The following is a 26,948-nucleotide window of genomic DNA, read 5'->3' as shown; positions in this document are numbered from 1 at the left end:
TGTCGAGATGCGTCTGCACATACACTAAAGAGCCAAAGAAACTGGTGCACCAGCCTGATATCGTATGGACTCCGTCTGAAGCAGTGGTGGAGGGAACTGACACCATGAATCCTGCAGAGCATTTCATAAATCCGTAAGAGTACGAGGGGGTGGAGATCTCTTCTGAACAGCATGTTCCAAGGCATCCCAGATATGCTCAATGATGTTCATGTCTGGGGACTTGGTCGCCAGCGGAAATGTTCCTGGAGCCACTCTGTAGAAATTCTGTGGGGTGTCGCAATGTCCTGTGGAATTGCCCAAGTACGTCGGAATGCATAATGGGCAAGACTGGAGGCAGGTGATCAGATAGGATGCTTATGTACGTGTCAGCTGTCAGAGTCGTATCTAGACGTATCTGGGGCCCCATATCACTCCAACTGCACACGCCCCACACCATTTCATTTAATTTTCATTGGTTTCGTACTCATCGACCCATTAATTTCAGTGCATTTGTTTCATTTTAGGTCACATAGGATTTTATCAGTACACTGTACGCCACAGTATTTCACATCTGGGCCAAACTATCAGTTTGTATCATCCAGCCAGCATTTGACTCAGTTATGACGTGAAATATTTCCATATCTGCAAGACATTGTGCAAAAACGTGAACTTCACAAAAGGCAAAACTGTAGTATCATATGACTACAACAATGATGAATCACAATAGGAATCGACAAATACAACTGCTGGATGTAATACTTTGAAGATATGAAACTGAATTGCCACAGTTGTAGGTACAGTAGGTGTTAGGCTCGGGTTTATTAGTGGGATATTGGGAAAATACAAGCAGTTTGTAAGGTGGATTGCTTACAAAACACTTTTGCTCAAAGGCATGTGATTCGTGGCGAGAATTACTAAGAGGGTATATTGATTGTATACAAAGAAGGAAGTATGAATGAATGAAGGTTTGCTTCACTCATGAGAAAGCATAATGGAAATGCTAAAAACCTTAACTAGCACTCATTTGGAAATGGATATTAATTAAACTGCAAAGGCCTCCTCACAGATTCGAGAGTCAATCTTATCTGAGGAATCTAGAAATACCCCAGAGCCCGTAAGTGTCGCTGTCGTAGAGTCCGTGAAAACAAGTTAGACTAATTACAGCTCTCACAGAGTGCTTCAAGAAGCTATTTTTCATGCGCTTCTTTGCAAATAGAATGGTAGTAAAAATATGTGGTACAGTGGAAAGTGCCCTCTTCTGCGCACTTCACCGTGGCTTTTAGAGTATGGACGCGGATGAAGGTGTAGATGCAGATGTAAATTATCTGACAGAGACGAAAGGATAATAACCAACGCGATTGCATCTATAAATAATGAAAATATTTATTTGTTTAATAAAATAAATAATGTTTTTGTAATAAATACTGTACAAATTCATGGAATATTTTAAAATTAACAATAAATCAGTCTTGGAGAAATCAACATTTGGCATGACAGTTCAGTGCTAGTTGAGCTTCGTGTGTATTCATTAAAGACAGGAAAAAAATACCGAATTCTTCCGAGTCCATGACATGCTACCTCTTATGAACATCAGAGCACAATATGTACGTTTCTTGTGTTTTATAGCATTGTTGACGTGGAACGCATGAAAAAATTCGTTGTGTGGCAACAGTGTCGCTATGGGAGCCTTCACCGGGGCTCAAACTGGGCCCAGAAGGCAGGCGGCGTCTCGATGGCCCCCGGGTTGTTGCAGTGGAGAGGCGGCAGGCCGTCTGCCCGGACTGAGAAGTTCTGCAGAAGCGTCGCCAGCATGAGGAACATGTTCTGCCGGGCGAACGTCTCCCCAGGGCATACCCGCTTGCATGGGAACACATATAAACACTTGCCGGCTGATGTATATCGCATAGCAAGAGTCAAATAATAGAGGTAAAATTAAAACACACGTTTTATTAAATTAATGGTGGCACACACAACTAACTACTGAATAATTCTGTCAGGGAATTTTTTTTCCCAACTACGGAGATATCGGAAAGGGAGTTGCACAAGGTTTAGTTCTGGGTCAGTCTCATTTATTATGTGTGTGAACGACATTCAATTTAACGTCCATCAAGTAGACGTAATAATTTTTGCAGGTGACTCGAATGTTATAATTAATCTGATTAGAAGACAGGAATAGAAGAAATTACTGATAAAGTTTTGTAGGATTTAATATATGGAAATCTAAAATTGACTTCTCATTAATGCCAAATACAGAAAAAGACATAATATTCTGTACTCTACTGGAAAGAAACAACAACGTGAACAACTTCGTGCCCTTCTCAGTAAAACCCTTACTGGTGTGACTACGTCATATATAGAATAATTATCATTGTTTCGTCTGTTATTGCAGGCATCCATGTCACACGTGGAGTCGGATACCGAAAAGGAGGTTATTAAAATGGATTTCAGCTGTAGAAACCTACATTATTACACTGATTTTCTTTTGTTCTAAGAGAGCCACACATTTGCTTCTCAACTTCTATAACACCGGCATAAGAAGAGACATAAGCCAACCAACTTTCCAATCGGTAGACGTTGAAATATAGTGACAAAAGCGGGATATTTAATACGCTTACACACTCGGAATGTAAATTACTAGGACATGGTAACACATACCAATGCTAAAGGATAGCGTGAGGTCCTTGGTGCACAGAGTGCCGTCGCTGTTGAGGAATCTCTCTGGTCTGAAGTTCTCAGGGTCTCCCCACACACTCTTGTCCATGTGCATGCTCCATAAGTTGGCTACCACCACAGTTCCCTGCAACACAATATATTAATCAGCACATACAAATTTTTAACTCTGTGACGCTTAGAGGAATCATATATACAAAGTAGACATTATAACACCGTATGACACTCAAAATTCGATTGACAAAGCAGAAACATTGTGTTTGGATATTAAATGATTATAATTAATATGAAATTGTAGTCACCACTGCACGAAATCTTTTTAAATACTTTGTCCTCCTGGGCCAACAGCAGAAGCTAAAGACTCACAGTTGACTTTTGATACTGAGTATCCCAATAGGATCTGGAGGTTCGCAACTGACCTGTATGGAGAATTCCAACAGGAGGTAGTAGTTCCTAACTGACCTTTGCATTAACTTCGGTACAGTGAAAACTAACAGGGATAGAGATTCCTCTGACCGTTTACATGAAGAATCCCAGTAGGAGGCAGAGATTTCGAACTTACCTTTGGTATGGAGTATCCCTGTAGGGTTGTGTTCTCTGTAGCTGCATGGGGGATCCCGATTGGCAACAGCGTCTGCATCCTCATCGTCTCTCGCAGGATGGCCTCTGTGTACGGTAAGCTGCAGACAGCAGGTTGCTGTTAATATCTTAAACATAACATTATCATAAACATAACATGCACATTAACATAACATTCTCGTCAACATAATTTTCTGTGATTCAAATGACTCTTTGCTGAATGACGGGGAGATTTGAGTACGTAAGTGAGTTTGGTTGTAAAATGAATTATCTGAAGAGTGCAAGGTATTTTTCTGTGTACAGAGAAATAACGTCTTCCAAGTAGCATAAAATGTAAATATTGGTAAAATGTTATACCTTGAAGTGCCGACCATGACAATAATTGAGCTATGTGGTACGCTATACGCTAAAATTAATATAATCGGTAAGTCTAAATTCGTATGGCCTTAGGAGAAGAAGGATATGAGTGGTTACAAATTCCTGAGAGAATATGTTTCCAAGGAAAGTCAGATCATTTTATTCCATATTCATCTCACCACGCTTGTCCTGCAGCATTAAAGTACAGAATATTCAGGTATTAAGTCGATAATAATGAACCTTCTCCATTACCACGGTAGCTCAATTGAAGCGGTAACCACATCATGGATAAGTGTACGACAAAGCAGGTTGTTGAGAAATTTTCACTTCTAGAATTTGTTTGGGGAGTAAAGGAAGGACTAACATCGTATCAGCAGTGTGGTGATTAGTGATGGGCATTAGTTCAGATAGCTCCTTTCTCAAAGTACCCATCCTGGAATTTGTCTTAATCAAATTCTGGGAACCATTTAAAACCTAAATCGAAATGGCTGCATGGGTTCTTGAGCAGCATTTCCTGAAAAATGGGTCCAGCTATTTCCGAGTACAAGACCAGCGTGCCCAAAGTCTCATGTCTGTGAGAAGTGAATAGCTGGTGCCCTACAGTTCTTGATCATCAGACTATCTGCAGTGTCTGGGATTAATGTGCAAAACAGTCCAGAGTGTGTGCTGATAATCCATCAACTGGGGATGTTAACTAGTGCCGGCCGCTGTGGTCGAGCAGCTCTAGGCGCTTCAGTCCGGTACCGCGCTGCTGCTACGGTCGCAGGTTTGAATCCTGCCTCGGGCATGGATGTGTGTGATGTCCTTAGGTTAGTTTGGTTTGAGTAGTTCTCAGTCTAGGGGACTGATGACCACAGATGTTAAGTCCCATAGTGCTCGGAGCCATTTGAACCATTTGTTAATCGGGAGATGCCCTTGGTGTTGCTGATGATGGTGAGAAGACTAGGCTACACATCACAAACATATTTCAGTATCTTCTGCTATCGTCCAATCAAGGAAAACATGAGCGTGACTGTATATAATACTTGCGCTCTGCATAGAACCCTACACTGATGAGCTGCAGTAAAGATGTGTTACATGTGATGAAGGAGATTTGGAAACTATTCTGGTGAGATAGTTATTGCAACTGGACTCCCTGACACCACCTGTAGGTGGTGGATTGTATCGGCTAGCCAACTTGCATGAGCCAGTGGCTAAATGTCTAGTGCATACTCACTGGAGACGGTCGTTAAGGTTTGGAAGCCTGGAGTTTCCCACGACTGAGTCCAGCTCTAGTTGTGCTCGCCTTTGTGCCTCTGGGTGTCGGGCCACGTACAGCAGGGCCCAGGAGAGCACTGTTGACTGCACCATGGAAGCTGGCAAGAAGGTGTCGAACAGAATGACCCCCAGCTGGTCAGCTGTGGACAAAAACACCTGCTGTTGACACATGATGTAGCAAACGTTATAGGGCATCTATCTTACATGTTATCTTGGATGGTGGTGCTGACGTTTTGTAGTACTAAGATGGAGCACCAGTTCAACAGTGATTTGTATATTTGTATACTTTTTCCAAAGAGATTAACCGAAACAGGAGCAAGTTAGTAAGACACAACTTCCATTTAGCACTAACTGGAATATACTGTATCAGTTCCCGTCTTCTTTTTCTCCTTTATATCTCTCAGATATCTGTCAATGAAGTCCCTCATGTGATCATCAGAGTATGTCTTCTCGTGTTCCTTGATCACTTGCTGCAAAGAGACAGACTTAGTCATTTATGTGACATTTCTGTCATAGTAGAAAAAAATTTCTTGACTTTATTCTACTTTATCAGCCTCAAGTCTATTACGGTTATAGATGCAGAACACGACGCATATGGAGACCTCAAAATGTAGTACTCAAGGTGTAAAAATTGGATTATGAAGATAATGTCACAGATACAATGTCAATGGATCTTTCGTCTCTTTAAGTTCAAAAATGGTTCAAATAGCTCTGAGCACTATGGGACTTAACATTGGAGGTCATCAGTCCCCTAGAACTTAGAACTACTTAAACCTAACTAACCTAAGGACATCACACACATCCATGCCCAAGGCAGGATTCGAACCTGCGACCGTAGCGGTCGCGCGGTTCCGGACTGAAGCGCCTAGAACCGCTCGGTCACGGAGGCCGCCGGCTCTATTTGTCTTTGAGACGGTAGACTTCTAGTATAAATAATGTCCTGGCATTCGCCAATGGCTCTGTAATGACAAGCAAAAAAAAAAGTATTTCCAATGGATACATACACTTCTAGTCAGGCGTTTAGAAACGTTTCTGTTTAGAAGTAAAAGATTTACCAACATAGATCTTATCTTTATTTCGTTATGGGCGATTATCAGCCGGAAACTTCAGCTTGAAAAAATTTTAGGCAGTCATAGAAGCCAAGCAGAAAGTTTGAACATGGAAAGACATTTAAGCATTACTGTTTTACGCGCGACGACATTAAGGGAAAGTAATGCCTACTTGTAAAATATTCATATTAATTGGTTGTAAACTGGCACGTAAAGTCTTCATATTAATGGGCTGTAAACTGGCACCTTTGACAACTCGTAATTGCTCATACAGGACATTTCAATCAACAATTTATTCCATTCTTGGAACTTCGCGTGTTTTAGAGAAATTTCAGTGTTAGAAAATGATAAGCAACCGTTAAAATTCAGTACTAATTTTACTTAAGACGTAAAATAAGGAGAAGAAAATCTATTGACATATGAGATAGTAATTGCCAGTAAGTTGTAAGGCTTGAGTCAATAACAGTAAAATATGGAAACTGCCAAAAAGTGCTGAAAATTGGTAAAAATACAATGTCACAAAGAAAGATTTAAAGACAGACAACCCTCTCAGAAATCAATTGAAGATCGTATTGCATATCTAACTCATGGTTACATTTCTCACTAGATAATACTTTATCTTCTAAGTTTATAAAATGCTTCTTAAATTGCTAGGGAATTTTGAGTGTTTAAACATCCACGATTTAAAAAAAATTTTGAAAACAGAAGCTGTGATCTAGGATGTTTAGCGATCTTGCCACGAATCATAATAACGGTCTCTGACGGGTATGGTGTTTCAAGAATACTCAGGAAAGAAGTACATAATAATGTAATTTACTGAAACAGCGTGAACACATTACTAACGTGAAAATAGTTGAAAATCTTGTCAGCTAGCTTGACATTCTCTTGGTATGTGAAGTGAGAATGGTATGCTATTGAGAACCTGATTAATGTCAAATCAGTCACGAACATAATCTGCTGATAAATGCTTCTCAATTCTTTATTAGCAGTTCCTCCAGCAAAAGCTGCTTCAACTTTCAGGGTAATGCTTTTCTTCAGGTATTTAGTAGACAAGAGAGAATCTGAGGAGGCAGTTCTAGCCAGAAAATCCTATTACTTCACGTTGAAAATTCTGCATCTACATCTCCAGTCCGCTAGTGGCTTTATGGTGTGGCACACTGTATTCCTCCCATCAACATCTATTCTCTCTTCCCTAATTCCTTCATGATAGGCACGTGAGAAGAATGACTGTCGATAAATCTACAAATCATGCCTAACTCGTTTGATTTTCTCATTGTGATCATTTCGTACGAGAGGAGGTAATATGTTGTCCGACTCGTCCCGAAACCAGAGGTTGTGCAGACTCAAGAAAAAGACCATGTAAATTATGTTCGTCCCTCTTCCTCTGGTTTTCTGCTGCACAGAACTCTAGCCAGAAAGGATTGACAGAGGGCGTCAAAAAATTTCAAAGAAGGGCATTTTGTTATATACGCTACTGGCCATTAAAACTGCTGCACCAAGAAGAAATGCAGATGATAAACAGGTATTCATTGGACAAATATATTATAATAGAACTGACATGTGATTACATTTTCACGCAATTTGGATGCATAGATCTTGAGAAATCAGTACCCAGAACAACCACCTCTGGCCGTAATAACAACCTTGATACGCCTGGGCATTAAGTCGACGAGAGCTTGGATGGCGTGTACAAGTACAGCTGTCCATGCAGCTTCAACACGATACCACAGTTCATCAAGAGTACTGACTGACGTATTTTGACGAACCAGTTGCTCGGCCACCATTGACCAGACGTTTTGAATTAGTGAGAGATCTGGAGAATGTGCTGGCCAGGGCAGCAGTCGAACATTTTCTGTATTCAGAAAGGCCAGTACATGACCTTCAACATACGGCCGTGCATTATCCTGCTGAAACGTAGGGTTTTGCAGGGGTCGAATGAAGGGTAGAGCCACGGGTCGTAGCACATCTGAAATGTAACGTCCACTGTACAAAGTGCCGTTAATGCGAACAAGAGGTGACCGAGACGTGTAATCAATGGCACCCCATACCCTCCGCCGGGTGATACGCCAGTATGGCGATGACGAATACACGCTTCCAATGTGCGTTCACCGCGATGTCGCCAAACATGGATGTGACCATTCTGATGCTGTAAACAGAACCTGGATTCACCCGAAAAAAATGACTTTTTGCCATTCGTGCACCCAGGTTCGTCATTGAGCTCACCATCGCATGCTCTCCTGTCTGTTATGCAACGTCAGGGGTAACCGCAGTCATGGTGTCCGAGCTGATAGTCCATGCTGCTGCAAACGTCGTCGAACTGTTCGTGCAGATGGTTGTTGTCTTGCAAACGTCCCTATCTGTTGACTCAGGGATCGAGACATGGCTGCACGATCCGTTACAGCCATGCAGACAAGATGTCTCTCATCTCGACTGCTAGTGATACGAGGATCTTGGGATCCAGCACGACGTTCCGTATTACCCTCCTGAACCCACCGATTCCATATTCTGCTAACAGTCATTGGATCTCGACCAACTCGAGCAGCAATGTCGCGATGCGATAAACCGCAATCGCGATAGGCTACAATCCAATCTTTATCAAAGTCGGAAACGTGATGGTACGCATTTCTCCTCCTTACACTAGGCAACACAACAGCGTTTCACCAGGCAACGCCGGTCAAATGAAGTTTGTGTATGAGAAATCGGTTGGAAACTTTCCTCATGTCAGCACGTTGTAGGTGTCGCCGCCGGCGCCAATCTTGTGTGAGTGCTCTGAAGGGATAATCATTTGCATATCACAGCATCTTGTTCCTGTCGGATAAATTTCGCGTCTGTAGCAAGTCTTCCTCGTGGTGTAGCAATTTTAATGGCCTGTAGTGTATTACCTCGAAATAGGGGCGAGAGTGTCAATGACACAATAAGGAAGATGAGGCGCCAAATCTTCTTGACATTTTATTGACTCTTGCGTACATACATAAAAATGACCAGAGTGACAAAATACAATATATCCGATAACATACAGGAGTATTTTGGTGTTAATTTTTGCTTGTACGAGAGTAAAACAATACGGGAATAGTCTGAAAATTTTTCAACGCACCCTAATCCGAACATATAAGTCTGAAATGGAGTAATCACGCTGCTGTATAAGTAGATTTATTCGCTCAAGGTCATTGCTAGTTCCTGCACCAGTTATCTCTTTTATATTTGTTAGAATCTTCTAGTGTTGCTGTTCTCTCTCCTCTACGTAACAGTTAAAGGCAGCTACAGGCAGCCAGACATTTTCGATCTACTCTACAATCTTGCTTCCGCCACCGAGAGGAATAGTGGATACCTCGGTACTCACATGGAAGTAGGTCAGGATCTTCTCGGCGGACTCGACCGTGTCGTGGTAGCCGGACATCTTGGGGGCGATGGAGCCCAGTGCGGAGTGCAGCGTGAGGAAACCGCCTGTGGCGTCTCCAGCCCTGGCCGTCTGCAGGCCTGCGTGCCCCAGGTAGCGGCACACCCCGTCTGCTGTCCGCGGCAGCCGGCTGCCCGCCACCACCGGCATGAAGCCGTTGATGAAGCCAGGGAAAAGGACATCCGGTAGCAGCACGCGCCGGCTGCAGTCTCCTCCTGATGATGGCTGCACCACAACCTGCCGAAACGTCGCCAATCACTTACAGAGAAGCCAGTTCTGTACTATTTACTATAGTTAGGTATAGAGTTTGGAAACTCTTAAATTGGAAAGGGCGTTACTGTGATGGACTATTATCTTAATCAGAATATAGACGTTTAGTAAACTGTGATCTAATGAGAACTGCGAGTGACTACTGCGTAACAAAAAAAAAAAAAAAAAACAGCCACTCTGTCTTCAGGCCACGAGTGGCCTACCGGGACCATCCGACCGCCTCCTCAGTGGAGGATGCGGATAGGAGGGGCGTGGGGTCAGCACTCCGCTCTCCCAGTAGTTATGATGGTATTCTCGACCAAAGCAGCTACTATTCGGTCGAGTAGCTCCTCAATTGGCATCATGAGGCTAAGTGCACCCAGGAAAATGGCAACAGCGCTTGGCGGCCTGGATGGTCACCCATCCAAGTGCCGACCACCCCCGACAGCACTTAACTTTGGTGATCTCACAGGAACCGGTGTATCCACTGCGGCAAGGCTGTTGCCTATGACTACTGTGTAAAGGTGAGTGTTTTTTATTAGTGTTCCTGACGTAGAAGGAATTCAAATATCAGGTGTAGTATTTGAAGTTATGTGACTGAACTTTACTTTACTTTACTCCTTGGCGTTACAGTGCTTGTAGGGCCTTGGCCTCTCTGACAATCTCCGCCTACTCTTCTCTGTTGGCTGCCTTGGCTCTCCATCTTCTAACTCCCATCCTTCTCAAGTCCACATTGTCTAGCCATCTGGTTCTTGGTCTGTCCCTTATACGACGTCCCCCAGGTTTTCCTTTATAAACTTTCTTGTCTCTGCTGTTCTCCACCATTCTTTCTACATGTCCCAACCAACGTAGTCTATTACTCTTTATTTCTGTCACGATATCTGGTGTGTTGTATAACTCTCTCTCCTTATTATTTCTGAGTCTCCAAAAAACCCCATCGTTAACTGGCACATAGATTTTCCTAATTATCTTCCTTTCCCGTCTCAGCAATAACTCCTCATCATTTTGTGTCATTGTCCAGGTTTCCGAACGATATATCACCACAGGTGTAACTACTGTACAATACACAGTCAGCTTCAGATTCCTACTAAGACTCCTTGCTTTAAACACTTTAACCAGTGCAAAGTAGCTCCTGTTACCAACAGCAATCCTTGCATGTATTTCTTCTCTCATACCATTATTTTCAGTTACCAGTGATCCCAGATATTTAAAGCTCTCACAGCATTCATACTCTTTACTGTTCAAAGTCAAGCTTCTTTCTTCTTCACTATATCTTTTCCTAAATGTTAACATATACTTGGTCTTTGACTGATTAATGGTCAGCCCCATCTCTGCACCATATCTTTCTATTTTTTCAATCTTTTCTTCCAGGTCGGGTTTTCTCCTGGATAACAAATCAATATTATCCACATATGCAAGCCCCTGAGTCACTCAATTAAACAGTGTTCCCCCAGGGTCGTTGGTCTGTGTCTTTCGCATTACACTCTCCAAGGCGACATTAAACAGAACAGTGGAGAGCACACCACCCTGTCGCAGTCCATGGTTAACTTCAAATGCCTTTGGTAAAGTGCCGTCGACTTTACTTTGCATACTGTTGTTCTGAAAGTCATTTGAACCAATCTTGTCAGTTTGTTAGGGACTGCTGCCTCTTGCATTGCCCTCCAAAGTTGAGCCCTTTTGATACTATCATAAGCTTGTTTGAAAAACAATGAACAGCTGGTAGACATCGATGTTATAACATTTTTCAAGTATCTGTCTGATAGTGAAAATCTGATCTGTAGTGGATCTGTTAGTCCTGAAACCACACTGGTAGTTTCCTAACTACTCTTCTACATATGTTCCTAACCGCCCAGCCATGATTTTTCCTAATACTTTGTATACTATGCGGAGCAGTGCATCCCTCTATAATCCCCACAGGCAGCTTTGTCATGTTTCTTATGTATAGGGCACAGTATTGCTGTACTCTACTGTTTCGGCATATTTTCTTTCCGCCATATTTCCACTATAATCTCATTCCAAACCCTTAATAGTTTCCCTCCACCATATTTTACCATTTCTACTGTAATATTGTCTTCTTCCGGAGCTTTATTGGTTTTAAGAGTCTTGATACTAACTTTAACTTCTTCGAGTGTGGGTTCTGCTACTGCTCCCTGGTGCTCTTCATCTCTGTTTACTTCCTGCTCCACCTCTTCTGCCATACCAGTGTCAACCCCACATTCGTTTTCCGATTCTGCATTCAGTAGTTCACTAAAATACTCCACCCATTTGTCTAAAATCTTATCTTTTCCTCCAATCAGATTTCCCTACTTACCTTTACAGAAAACTGCTCTGAATAGACATCTGCCGGATCTATAGCTTACCAGCACAGATTCTGTCTCGTACAGACCCACAGTGAGGTGCTCAGCTGCGTTGTGTGGTCATTGTATGGCTGAACTGCACCGTTACAACTTTCCTGGTCGCATATTTATAGGAGCCACCTTTCTGAGTGGTGTAGCTCAGCAGTTAGTCATTTTACATCTATGCTCTGGAAGCCTCATTACGGCCTGTGACATGGGTACCTTGTGTACAATTGACACATTCCCCCTTTCCACTTCCTGTCGCCGATGGTGTGTGGAAAGAAATATTTTTTATAAATCTTCGTATAAGCTCGAATCTGTCTGATTTTACCTTCATTGTCTTTTCGCCAAATGCACAAGGACACGCATATTAATTGACTGACGTTTAAGAAGAATGCGCTCTCCAAATTTTAGCGGTAAAGCACTAAACGAAGTTTTGAGATGAAATGCAGTGCTTTCTTAGAATCTCTCACTTTACACCACTAATCCTATCTAGTTAAGAGTTCGGTCTACAAACAGTCATCTGGACCCATCGACGTTACCCAAAAGCTCATTTATATATGTACTAGCTGACAAATCCGCCAATTCCTTGGTTTTATTTTTACCAGTTTTCTATTAGAAACGAAAACAAAAAATTAACTGTGTTCGTAAAGAAGTATCAAAAAAATTAATCTCCAGGTATTCGTGAAAACAGTCGTACAAAGAAATATCCGTAATGTACAAATGTATACTAACAGCATCCAAATTAAGAAAAATGATTACGGACAGTTTCTGTAAGATGGACGTGTCTACAAAGCGATTTTGTAAACGTCACTTTGAAAACGCCTCTTCATAGCTCTACAGGATGTTACAAAAAGGTACGGCGAAACTTTCAGGAAACATTCCTCAATTCCTCACACACAAATAAAGAAAAGATGTTACGTGGACATGTGTCCGGAAACGCTTAATTTCCATGCTAGAGCTCATTTTAGTTTCGTCAGTATGTACTGTACTTCCTCGGTTAACCGCCAGTTGGCCCAATTGAAGGAAGGTAATGTTGACTTCGGTGCTTGTGTAGACATGCGACTCATTGCTCTACAGTACTAGCATCAAGCACAGCAGTACGTAGCATCAACAGGTTAGTGTTCATCACGAACGTGGTTTTGCAGTCAGTGCAATGTTTACAAATGCGGAGTTGGCAGATGCCCATTTGATGTATGGATTAGCACGGGGCAATAGCCGTGGCGCGGTAAGTTTGTATCGAGACAGATTTCCAGAACGAAGGTGTCCCGACAGGAAGACGTTCGAAGCAATTGAGCGGCGTCTTAGGGAGCACGGAACATTCCAGCCTATGACTCACGACTGGGGAATACCTAGAACGACGAGGACACCTGCAATGGACGAGGCAATTCTTCGTGCAGTTGTCGATAACCCTAATGTCAGCGTCAGAGAAGTTGCTGCTGTACAAGGTAACATTGACCACGTCACTGTATGGAGAGTGCTACGGGAGAACCAGTTGTTTCAGTACCATGTACAGCGTGTGCAGGTACTATCAGCAGAAGATTGGCCTCCACGGGTACACTTCTGCGAATGGTTCATCCAACAATGTGTCAATTCTCATTTCAGTGCAAATGTTCTCTTTACGGGTGAGGCTTCATTCCAACGTGATCAAATTGTAAATTTTCACAATCAACATGTGAGGGCTGACGAGAATCCGCACGCAATTGTGCAATCACGTCATCAACACAGATTTTCTGTGAACGTTTGGGCAGGCATTGTTGGTGATGTCTTGATTGGGCCCCATGTTCTTCCACCTTCGCTCAATGGAGCACGTTATCATGATTTCATACGGGATACTCTACCTGTGCTGCTAGAACATGCGCCTTTACAAGTACGACACAACATGTGGTTCATGCACGATGGAGCTCCTGCACATTTCAGTCGAAGTGTTCGTACGCTTCTCAACAACAGATTCGGTGACCGATAGATTGGTAGAGGCGGACCGATTCCATGGCCTCCACGCTCTCCTGACCTCAACCCTCTTGACTTTCATTTATGGGGGCATTTGAAAGCTCTTGTCTACACAACCCCGGTACGAAATGTAGAGACTCTTTGTGCTCGTATTGTGGACGGCTGTGATACAATACGCCATTCTCCAGGGCTGCATCAGCGCATCAGGGATTCCATGGGACAGAGGGTGGATGCATGTATCCTCGCTAACGGAGGACATTATGAACATTTCCTGTAACAAAGTGTTTGAAGTCACGCTGGTACGTTATATTGCTGTGTGTTTCCATTCCATGATTTAAAAAAAAATGGTTCAAATGGCTCTGAGCACTATGGGACTCAACTGCTGAGGTCATTAGTCCCCTAGAACTTAGATCTACTTAAACCTAACTAATTCGAACCTGCGACCGTAGCGGTCACGCGGTTCCAGACTGAAGCGCCTAGAACCGCACGGCATTCCATGATTAATGTGATTTGAAGAGAAGTAATAAAATGAGCTCTAACATGGAAAGTAAGCGTTTCCGGACACATGTCCACATAACATATTTTCTTTCTTTGTGTGTGAGGAATGTTTCCTGAAAGTTTGGCCTTACCTTTTTGTAACACCCTGTATACATGCTTATCGTTTTCTCCTACATCTGTTTGCGCTTCGCAGTTCAAAGCTGCCAAAAGCACTGCCAGGTGTCAGGGATTTCCTCGACTGGACTGTAGGAGTGTCTTAAAAGTAAAGAATAGACGTATTAAAACTTCATGCATGATACGGCAGTTTTTCACGCATCTCTGTGTTTACGATGTCATATCTCCTATATGACGATAGGTACGTGGTTCTTACCCCCTAAGCGATTGTTGCCTAATGTTAAAGGCTATGTGAACCAATTTTGATTGAATTTGGGCCAGTGGTTTAGGAGGTGATTTGGAACATAGTCCCACACATAGCACATACATATTTCCATTTTTATAATATGTACGGATTGTGAACATTAATAGTCCTAAATACTGAAAGAGCCAATACCTTGTTTAATGTACACGGACTACAGCGCAGAACTATCGTAAAGCTTGCAATAATTACAGATGACCACCCATACAACAGATATCCAGAACATCACGAATGAGACCAACACTATTCGTCTACGTTGCGTGCAGCTAGCAAGAAGGAAGGCTGTTCCTGGGACTCACCTCATCCTGCCGTTCTCCCCGGATGAGCTCCACCAACTCTGCCATCTCAGCCTCGGTCTCGGACTCCAGGTGGTAGGAACGACGTCCGAAGCCAAAGTCCCGCAGGTACCTCAGCGTGAAGCGACGCTGCTCCATCAGCTCTGGGCCCACTCTGAAGTTTATGCCTATACATCGTGGAAGGTAGCCTTATCAGTATTCATATGGCATTGAAGAATCTTATGCATTTCATTCATGAACTTACACTGAGAGATTGCACGGAATTGAACGTGCCACGGAACTGTGGGCGAGGGTGTGGCTGGCAAGGTGTGAAGAAAACCATTTGGCGATGGTGTCCCCTATATCGGTCACTCCAGTGAGATGATGTAACCCTGCCACACTTCCAAATGGAACACTAGCCCCTAACACACAGCTTAATGCCCCAGTCTGTAAACCTGTGGCATGCAGATCACTGCACTCCACGTTTTATTCAAGTCCATTATGCGTTTTGACGAGAGGATATATAGGTGAAAGGATGGAAACATAGCTAAGAGGTGCTCTGCTCTAGCTAATGGCGAGACAGATGCAGTAAAAATTTGAAAAACTGTGTGATGTCTGAACTCCAGCCTAGGCTTTTAGGTTCAAATGGCTCTGAGCACTATGGGACTTAATTTCTGAGGTCATCAGTCCCCTAGAACTTAGAACTACTTAAACCTAACTAACCTAAGGACATCACACACATCCATGCCCGAGGCAGGATTCGAACATGCGACCGCAGCGGTTGCGCGGTTCCAGACTGCAGCGCCTAGAACCGCTCGGCCATTCCGGCCGGCAGGCTTTTAGGCTGTCAAGCTTTGCACAGTGGCTGTATCATATGGTTTTAGTACAGTGATCAGCCACTCACATTCATATGTTGTCCTATTTTATGATTCTGGTATTTCTGGTTGTTTGTGTGTGTATGTGTGTGTGTGTGTGTGGGGGGGGGGGGATTTGTACACTCTCATTGTTTAGCATTGTTTTATCAATATTAATAACACTCATCTCATTAAAGACTTCACCGAAGACCTGGCTATCATATGCCCAAACCAATATATCATCGTCATCCCTATGCTTCAAGATTCACGAGACGTAGTATTTATGCCCAGAAACGGAGTGGAACAAGAGTTTTGGCAAATAGGAAGTGGGGCAACAACGCCTGCTAGGCTGACGATGCAGTCCTAGTTGCTAATAACGTGTGTGACCTGCTGCAACTGGTCATGGTAACAGGTGAACACAATAAATCAATTGGCCAAAATACGGAGAATAAAAGACATAATTCATGTTATTGTCCATTAGCTTGAACTTAGTTTAAAACTTGGAAACCTGATGACAGTAGAAAATGGCGCATTAAAGAAGCCTGACAGGAGGACTTACTATTTAGAAAGAAAGTGCTCACACGTTCTGATTTTCATTTGGACATAAGACCAAGATTTCTGAAATGTTCTGTTTGGTGTAACGTAATGGAGCCAAATATAGTCCATTATCCAAATGTGGTCACCCTGTCTTAACTCTCCAGGAAGTAGTGAACTCTTAGGGTTTTAACATGAACGTCTTCAGAGGGCCCTGATAAGTTAAGCAGAGTGCTTTAAAAAAGGAAGAATTCGCTGTGATAGTCCTGAATATTGTTTTTTTCTTTCCAGAGAAAAGGTGAGTTTATGGTACATTTTAGTTACAGAATGTGTTTCACTGTGAAATATAAATATTAGAAAACCAGTTTTTTTCAATCACAGGTCATCCATCACTGCTTCATTTTGGATTTGTTGAATGTACCTTTGGCAATCAAACACTAACTGCAATGCAGGCTGTTCTCCTACTATGTCCCCTAAAGTAGATATTGTTGATGGAAGTGACCTGCGAGAAGATGCAAAATGTCCATTGTGCAATAAACTGTATTCCCAGGACAGCAAAGGACCAAATTGGATTAGGTGTATACAGTATTTTTGTGGAGCCACAATAAATGCAGTGGCCGAAACTAAATTTATTTGCACTGTTTGTTTGAAAAGTAGAACATTTTCTAGCATTAACTGATTTTTCCAAATTCTTTGATATTTAGCGATTTTATTGCCATCTCTTGAAGTTTTGTGTACCTTTAATACATGGGAGTCGTATTTGGATCACCTTTGTCATAATTAAATGATGGCTACTCTTTTGTATCATCATTACTTTTCGCAGTCTTCATATAGGTGATACAAAATTTGACTTTCGCACAAGGGGTAAACAAACTTTTCATCCTAATAACCCATGTGCTCTTCTGTGATGTAGCAGTCTGATGGATTTACAAGTGATAAAAAAAAGGCAGCCATATTTTGCGACTCTACCTCACACGTTTTTTACGGTTAAAGTGGAAAGTAAATACCATGTGTGGAATGTTTCCATATTGCTCCAGCACTAAACAGGAAACTAAACAGGGAAAACTATTAAACTAATGATAAACTTCCTGCTGCAGGTAGCAGATAGTGCTTACCGAGGTCCTCATGCGGCATCCTCTGCTTGATGGCGATGTTGGATATGCGGCCCTGCAGACTGGGGTTGTTGAAGGCCTCCTTGGCAGCCTCGTAATCGTTGATGACCACCACAGGTAGCGGTCCAAAGTAGAGGCCCACCAGTTTGGAGTTGTAGCGGCGCGTGAAGGCGTCCATCACTTTGTATTGGAACTTTTAGTTCTCCAGCAGCAACTGAATGTAGCTTCCCCATATTGGTAGTCTAGGGGGGCCTGTAACATACAACACTGGGAGTGTTTTCTGCCACACAGATAACAGCGGCAACAGGGTTGGAGGCAGACTTGCCAGAAACTCCATTCTGACAAGTTATTTAAGTCAGATGACGCACACGTTCAAAACCCTTGTGTCTGAAAACAGTGTATGCTTACGGAATATTATATACTGTTACAGGACCATAAAGCTCTTTATTTGCTTAGATAGAAGGTAGACGAGGACACTCAGTTTACGTGGAAAACATCTGGGTAGAGAAGTGCAGCATCATACGTTTCAATTACGTTTTTGTGGAACAGAAGATCATCAGGAACAAAGTAAATGCTATCAGTATATAGAATTTCTAAGGCCTACCGATACACTGTAGGGCAGAGAGGTGTAGAGATCGATTTTAGGCTTGAAGAACACTCCAACGTTACTGAAACGTGCGAAGAATAGACCAGAAGAAAACATTAACTATACTATGTCAGCAACATTTCAAGCATATGTTACCGATAAGGAAAACTGTCAGATGCACATCCTCACATTTAATGGTAAGATGGCCGAGTGGATAGCCCGTCAAAAGCTGAACATAGATCAAGCATGAAAACAGGAAGAAGGTGTATTGAACAGTGAAAAAAGAAGCAAAATTGAAACAGTGAACGGGCCAAGATCAAGATATGCAACACGGAGCAAATTTTAACGACTCTGGCGTCGTGGTTATGTGGTCGCGCTGCTGGACTGGGAACAGGGAAATCTGGGTTCAGTTCTCCGTAGTGTCCCATGTCCCTTTTTTTTCACTAAATTATTGTTCAAATGGTTCAAATGACTCTGAGCACTATGGGACTTAACTGCTGTGGTCATCAGTCCCCTAGAACTTAGAACTACTTAAACCTAACTAACCTAATGACATCACACACAGCCATGCCCGATGCAGGTTTCGAACCTGCGGCCGTAGCGGTCGCGCGGTTCCAGACTGTAGCGCCTAGAGCCGCTCGGCCACTTCGGCAGGCTACTAAATTATGAACTGCCCGTCCGGTGATTGATGTATCAATTCACTGTATTCAAATTTCTATGTGTGTCGTGGCATAATGTCCGTTTGCAACAGCGAGATATAACGAAGGGCTTTCAGACATACGTACCTCCTATTTGTTCCACACAAGTACCACTTGTTATGATACTTGCGTGTAGTTTGGAAGTTTCGACTCTTTATTTCCTTTGTTGTAACATAGTTCACACCCTTTCATCTGTTGTTTTCATTTTCGTGAAAGATCTGTGCGGCATTTCGCTTGCTCTCGCTATTCATCACATTTACTTGCGACTTTAATATATTCTTGCCACATTACTCATGTACCACAACTAATGCATAGTGTTACAGTTGCCGAGACTGCAGAAGGAAAGCAGACACGTCAATGATCAGACGGACTGTTCATATATTTGTGGAAAAAAATGGGCACTAGGGAGATTCGAACATGGATCTCTCGCTTTGCGCCGTAACACCGGACCATGCAACTGCGACGCCCTGCGTCTGGCAGTTTGCTCGATGTTGCACTCCTTAAGCTTGGACCGTTCACTGTTTCTATTTTGCTTCTTTTTTCAAACTTCAGTGCACATTCTTCTTGTTTTCCTGCTTGATCTGTGTTCAGTTTTTGAAGCGCTATCCACTAAATCTGAGGTGGGTACGACTGGGAGTTTGTCTCGTAAGCAGCTGCAGGAAAATCAAAAGTCAACATTTTACAGTGTTGACTTCTGATGGTGTGTGCTAGCAGCATTGTTTTCATTGCAATTTTAAGTTGCAGACAAATATTTTGCGCCTACTGTTTATGGTGTACCAGCTTTTCAATACGTAAGTACATCTACAGATACAGCTACATTCAAATTCTGCGCACCATTGTGAAATGCGTGGCAGAATGTACTTGCAGTTGTACCAGTTATCAGGGATTCTTCTCGGCCTATTCATGTACGGAGTGCGGGAAGAATGTCTAAGCGCCTCTGCGGCCGCTGTAGTGAGTCTAATTTTGTCTTCGTGATCCCAACAGGAGCGATGCACAGAGGATTGCAGTTATTCCAATATTTAGAATTTAAAGTTGGGTTTTGTAGTTTATAAATGGCCCTAACTGGGGTGTTGTGTGTCAGTCTTCTGCCTTTTTATTTTCTTAAGAATCTCCATGCCACACACCCATGTGTTAAACATACCTTTGACCATTTACCCTGCTTTTTCTGGGTACATTCAACAACCCCTGTCAGTTCTATTTGGCGTGGGTACCAACACACTTTGGCAATATTCTAGAATGGGTTGCACAAGTGATTTGTAAACATTTTACTTTTTAGACTTATTGTATTCCCTCAGTAGTCTTCCAATGAACCTACGTCCGCCACTTCTTTAACAACAACATATTCATAAAAATATTTCGTCGATGTGCGTATATGAGGTGACCAATTCCAGTTATGACCGACTGATATCGTAGTCCAGGATACTACGTTTCTTCCTTTGGTGAAGTGCTTTATTCTACATTCCTGAAAATTTAAAGCAACTTCCCACTCTTTCCACGATTTCGAAATCTTGTCGAGATCAGACTGAATACTTGCACAGCTTACATCACACACTTCTTCATCATAATCAACTGTATCATCCGGAAGAAACTGAAGGTCCAGTTATCTAATATTGTTCGTAAGGTCGTTAATATACAACACGAAGAGTATTGGTCGCATCACATTTCCCAGAGGACACATGAATTTACATCTGCATGTCGAAAATCTCTACAACCATCCATACTAAGGCCTGTAATAAGTGAAAAAATTTTGTGTGCCATCAGGTGCCATGAAAGACACCTTGTTGCTGTGTTATTTCTGTGTATAGCGAATTAAACAGTTTGTTATAATAATCGTGAACGAACACAACACTACCTCTCGTATTTGTATTACTGTCTAAATAGGTTTGCAAGTGTTAACTGTTATACTGCACGTCAAAAAACGATAGAAATACTTGATCAGATAAAATCAACAGGAGTATTTTGATGTGGGAGGAGAAAAACAGAATGCTTGCTGGGATTCCTTAGAGAGACTGAGAAATGAAGTCCGTGTAGAAGTATTGTAGGGTGTCTGAGTACGATTTAATACACTGACTTGCAGCTTCGCAAGGATAGCGTTAAGTATCTACGGCCACACGACTTCTGTCGCGTAGTCAGTATACCTTTTAGTGTAAAGCATTTCAAAATCCCTACAGCAATTCCTGAGACTAGTTATAAGACACAGACAGAAAATCGCGGTGGAGGCCTTTAATTCATAATATGGATAGATTGTTAGAAATTCGGAGCGAGATATTCTCAGAATGGGGACACAGTGTTAGCAAGAAGTATCCGCTATCTGTTTGAAAGGAACAAGCTTCCTGCTCCGCCTGTTATTTCCTTCCACTTTGATTTTATTTTGGGTACTATGTCGTTTCGGTTGCGTTAGCCTTCCTGAAGTAAGATGTTTAAGCCGTTAACTACATACGTTTTGGGCTACATTCATTTCCATGGACGCTCCGTGGGTGTCCAAGCATAAAAACTATAGCCATGATATTTTGTGCAATACAAACAGTAGCACACAAGTTCGCCATTTACTGATCCCAAGTAACACTAAATTGTGTGCAGCAACACCTCGTCACAAACGAGTATAGCCGCAGAGAGAGAACTACATATTTGCAAAGAGAGTCCGTATGATCTATCTTGTTTAGTTCAAATGGCTCTGAGAACTGTGAGACTTAACATCTATGGTCATCAGTCTATCTTGTTTAGTAATGACTGCATGTCACCTTGCGAAGGCAGGTAAAAGAACATTCCGTCAATAATATGGTGAAACAATGGAAATCACTCTTGGCCACACATGGCGTATGTAGGCTCCCTAAGTAACTGGTCATTGGTGGATAGCCGGCTATTTCCACGTAGTATCTGTAACTGGAAGCAGACCAAAGAAAAGCTGCGATTCAGTAATCAGCTAGTATAGACAGACAGCAGGAAGTACGTTCCTGGAGGGAAGTTGTCGGGCCTGGAGTACGCGGTCCTCACTAGCAGAATCAGCAGCAGCACGACGATCACCCCAAACAGCAGGAGGGCGAGAGGTGACATTCTGGTAGGTCTCTGTCCTCAGTCACTGTCGAATCTTCACCGGAGGTCCTCGTGTTCCCTGACCACGCTAGATGCACAGGCAGACAACTAGTGATGTTGCTTTCTTTCTGCCTTCTGACCACATGGACCCCCTCAGCTGCTTTTTAAGCAGCGCGACGCCCGCTTCCCTCACCACGAGACCACTCTGAGATAGCGATGCCCTGCCTCTCGGAGGCCACGCCCACACCGCCACGTGTCGTGACTCAGCGCCTCTATCGCTGAAGAGCTACTCCCACAAAATTTATGGTCATCACACTACAACAACAATTTACAAAGACGGAAACTTGTCATGATTTGACGTATATACATGTACTCTGCTATAGTTTCAGGAAATCTTTCGTGTCATATGAAATGGCGGAATTCAGATGAGGGATAAATGACATCCACTTCAGAGTTAACACGCTGAGGAGAGATCTCGTTACATTTTACTGTATCATCAGCAGACTGGTAATGCCTCTGCCTCATCCTCTGCTAATCTCTTCTTTCCAGATTGAATTATCCATTTTCAATCGATTGTGGGCTGATTTTCTACTTCCTGGAAATGTAAAACAATGAGCACAACTGTGACTCGAACCAGAACTTTCATCTTTCTTGGGATAAAGCTCTATCGACTGAGCTAGACAGGCACGACCCATGCAAGCCCTCGCACCTTCACTACCAGCAGCTCTTGGAAATAATCCTAGAGGCTGTGTCTAAACCATCTCTTTGCCATAACTTTTGTTCCATGAATTGCTGTCGCGTAGAGACTAACTTCCAACATTAATTTCAAAAGTGATATAGACACTGGCGTGTTGTATTCACTCCCTAGGAGACAACATAAGACCCAGGTAAGAAGTAATAATTTTAATTGAAATAAGGGCTACTATGAATGATTCAGTCATTTTCAAAGTTCTGTATTTGCCAAAGTATTACATGTAGCCTTATGACTGATGCACAAATAGAACCATAAACTAACAGATTTTGCCTTATGCCCACCAGTTGCCATTACGAATGCAGTGCCTTCATAACATGACAACGAAGCGAGAAAAGAGTTATTGTACGTTGGAATATACGAGATGTTTATCTGTTACAACAGTGTAGCATGCATTCAGAATGAATAGAAAGAACCACCATGTCAACAGGGCACTGTTCGTCTGTACAATCAAGTTAGGGACGCTGGTTGTCTCTGTAAACAGAAAAGTACTAGTCGACTAAGTCTGCCACATGCAACTCGGGAGAGCGTGAGAGAATGTTTCGTGCACAGTCCAAAAAAATCGAGGATCTGACCAATCCACGAACGTGGAATACCACAGTAAACTAAGTGGAAGATTTTGCAACGGCGGTTACATTTCAGACCATACCGTGTGCAGTTCACGAAACAATTAAAACCGGAAGATATGGCTGGCGCCCTTAATTTTGCATCACAATGCAGGAAGCACTTGAAGATGAACATTTCACCTCCAACCAGATACCAAGCAATCTTCCATTTATCAGGAAAAGTTAATCACCACAGTGTGAGAGTGAGAGACACCGAACATCCACACTAAATTGTGGCACGTGACTGGGGTACGTCGAAGGTTATGATTCTTTGCGATGTCATGGATGAAGTTGTATGGGTCGTTTATCTTCTGTCAGAAGACTGTAAAGGTACCTTTTACCGTGATATGTAGCTGTTGTGATTTTTTTTCACTTCCTGTTGGTCATTCCGAGAATCTCATCTTCCAAAAATATGGGGCACCCCGTCATTGGAGCATCGATGTTCGTCGCTTCCTAAGCTTCTGGATGAGTATAGTGGTGAAGATGGTGTGACTATGTTCCCTTAGACCCCCCACCCCGCCATTCTGGCCGCTTGCCGCTTGACTTAGACCTAACGCCAGGGCAACTTTTTCCTTTGGGGACACTTTACGGGTAGTGTTTACGTGCCCCCACTGCCAAGGACAATAGAACAGCTTAGAGAACACATTAGTATTGCTGTGATGATCATTAATACGATATTGCTACTTAAGGTATGTAAATAATCTGACTGCCAACCTGGTGAGTTTATGGTTCTGTCCTCGTATCATTCATATATTATATGTAATAATTTGGAAAATATAAGCCGGCCGCAGTGGCCGAGCGGTTCTAGGGCTTCAGTCTGGAACTGCGCGACCACTACGGTCGCAGGTTCGAATCCTGCCCCGGGCATGGAGGTGTGTGATGTCCTTACTTTAATTAAGTTTAAGTAGTTCTAAGTTCTAGGGGACTGATGACCTCAGATGTTAACTCCCATAGTGCTCAGAGCCATGTGAACCATTCTTTTAATGAAAATACACACCTTCAAAAATGTATGAGTCATTTATAGTAGGCCTGTATTGTGGGAACTTTTTGACACCACCTTGTATGATTCTTCAAGTCAGTGTTACATTCAAAGACTGGACTCGAAGAAGAATCTTCAGTGCTGTAAATAAACTGTTGGTTGCCTGTAAATTACCTTTACAGCCTCCAGCTTAAAACTATACTGGACAATAACTAGTTTTTAACATGTGAGGCTCGCATTCGGGAGGACGACGGTTCAATCCCGCGTCCGGCAATCCTGGTTTGGGTTTTCCGTGATTTCCCTAAATCGCTCCAGGCAAATGCCGGGATGGTTCCTTTCAAAGGGCTCGGCCGACTTCCTTCCCCGTCCTCCCCTAACCCGACGAGACCGATGACCATGCTCTATGGTCTCCTCCCTCGAAACAACCAACCATAACATGTGACAAGATAACTCATCAAGTTCCGATTCCTCATTCATACACCTCAATATTCACTTCTCAGTGGCATGGAGAAAGTCCAGACTGTATTTAATTTCTCTCCATGTAGGGGAAAGTGTTATACCTTATAACAGTTTCCAGACTTTCGTCTCTGCATTAGATATTTAATAAGTTTTCTTACTAAATTTTTAATGATGACCATCAGTTTTTGTGTACTACAATCATTGCCTGAAATTGGAAAAGTTATTCTGGAAAACAAAAGTTTTTCCAAATGTGAAAAAGTATTCGAAGCTACTTCATGGTCATGTACCTGGGAACAGACATTCTATTGAAATTTAAAAGTGTTGCGATCGGGAAAATCTTGTTGATTATGTACTTCATAGTCTTAAGATTTTCATATCATCCACTGTTGACCCCTGACGAATTGTCCTTATGAAGTTGTCCATGACTATATTGAAGAGTAATGGTATCATTGTCGAACCCCTCTGTCTTTTCTAAACCATCTGATTTTTTCCGTCTATTACAACGCAGTTCAGACGTTTGTTATACATGTTTCTAATTCTCAGTTGTACTCCTTTCCGCAATTCCAGTCTATTCAGACCTTGTCATATCGCTTCCCTCCTATCAATGTCTTAAGCCTTTTTTATACCTATGAAAGCAACTACGATATCCTTCCCAAATTACCATTTCTTCTCTACTTCCTGTCTAGTTGTCTATTTGGCACTCACAGTCGGCCTTCCAGCTCGGTCCTTGTTGATCTCTTAATTGTGGTTACATCTTTTTCCTTATTTTCCGTAAAATTATCTTTTCAAACATTTTCATGCGGTGTCACAGTAATGCTATACATCTGTTGTTCTCAGAGCGCCTTGTTATCCTTCTTAAAAGTAGGTACAATAATTGCCTGTGTCCATTCGTTAGGAATCTTTCTGTATTCTCCTACTATCCTCATTAGCAGCTTTCTCTGCATCCAACGGCTTCAGATCTTCTCTTTCTATTTCCTCTGTGTTAGTGCCATTTCTTTCGTCTCCCTCTCGTTCATCAGGTCTGTTTGTTTCATCCCCCCCTTCATATAAATATTGGGAATATTCTTTCCTTATTTACATAACTTCTTCTTCCCACATGAGTTTTCCTTCTTTGTTGATGACTATTGAAATATTTTTTTCTTCCTTTTGTTATCTAATATGCGATATAATATACTACTATCATCCTTAAAATTGTGAATTTTTCCCAAAACATCTTCTTAGCCAACGTCATGTTTTTTCTTGCTGCTCTGCTTATTCGTTCCCATTTGTGTCTATTATATTCCATTTTGATTTTGAATTGTTCTCTCCTATTGAGCGCTTTCGCAGTTCTCTCATTCCAACATGGAGTTTCTTTACGTCTGACTTTTGTTGATGTTAATGCTGTATGATCTCTACGCTCTTCTGATGTTCCTATCACGATTATTTTGTGTGACATGTAATGGTAGAAGATATACCCTCGTAATATGAACAGTCAACCTATCTGTATACCAAATTTCTTTTTTGTATCTACAATACGAGTGTGATGGGCATCTCTATGACATTTTTTTATTTTACATGCCTAGCTCCGTAGGACCAAATCGAGGAGCTCATCTTCATGGTCATGGATCGTGTCACTACATGAAATTACAACAGAACAGTAATAATAGATAAAATAACATGTTTATGAATCCAAAAAAGACGTCAAGCTATAAATTTATATAAACCGATCGAGAATATAACACAGGAGCCAGCTTAATTTCTCAACGAACGACTCTACAGAATATTCAGTTTGGATTTGAAAGCGCGTGGACTACTGGCAAGATTTTTGAATTTTTGTGGTAGCTTATTCAAAATGGATGCGGCAGAATACTTCACGCTTTTCTCCACGAGAATCAAGGAAGTGCGATCCAAATGCATATTCGATTTCTGAGTGAAAGCTGTTAATTCTTGGGAATAACCTGATACTGTTAACAAGAAACGACAGTAAAGAATATATGTATTGAGACACCAATGTCAGAATAACCAGACTAATGAACAGGGATTGACAAGAGGTTCGCGGACTTACACTACTTATAGCCTGAACCACACATTTCTGAGCCGAAAATAGCCTTTGAGAATGGGTGGAGTTATCCTAATATATAATAACGTACGTCACCAGCGAATGAAATAAGCAAAATAGGCTATTTTCCCCGTCGAACTTTCACGTTCTTCAGGTACTGTTGTAATGGTAAAAATGGCAGCATTAAGTCTTTGAACAAGATATTGAACAAGGGCTTTCCACGATAGTTTACTATCTATCAGAACACCTACAAATTTGAACTGCGTAATTAAAACGTAGGGTTTGTAG

The 26,948-nt window shown here is 42.2% G+C and overlaps 1 protein-coding gene across 1 annotated transcript in view; it reads right to left on the bottom strand.

The window, feature by feature from the left end:
• Positions 1-21,849, bottom strand: part of LOC124798848 (probable cytochrome P450 304a1) — a 28,298-nt gene extending 6,449 nt beyond the window's left edge. Inside the window, exons 1-9 of the mRNA XM_047262379.1 lie at positions 21,753-21,849; positions 17,721-17,766; positions 15,036-15,186; positions 9,232-9,525; positions 5,195-5,312; positions 4,802-4,982; positions 3,212-3,329; positions 2,635-2,776; positions 1,673-1,868 (exon numbers count right to left, since the gene is read on the bottom strand). Coding sequence (XP_047118335.1) covers positions 1,673-1,868; positions 2,635-2,776; positions 3,212-3,329; positions 4,802-4,982; positions 5,195-5,312; positions 9,232-9,525; positions 15,036-15,186; positions 17,721-17,766; positions 21,753-21,849 — 1,343 coding nt within the window. The remainder of the gene's footprint in view (positions 1-1,672; positions 1,869-2,634; positions 2,777-3,211; positions 3,330-4,801; positions 4,983-5,194; positions 5,313-9,231; positions 9,526-15,035; positions 15,187-17,720; positions 17,767-21,752) is intronic.
• Positions 21,850-26,948: the final 5,099 nt, after the last annotated feature.

This window comes from Schistocerca piceifrons, chromosome 5 (genome assembly GCF_021461385.2).
Source record: "Schistocerca piceifrons isolate TAMUIC-IGC-003096 chromosome 5, iqSchPice1.1, whole genome shotgun sequence".
NCBI lineage: Eukaryota > Metazoa > Arthropoda > Insecta > Orthoptera > Acrididae > Schistocerca > Schistocerca piceifrons.
Note: the sequence above shows the minus strand (reverse complement) of the source record. Positions and strands in the feature narration are given on the sequence as shown.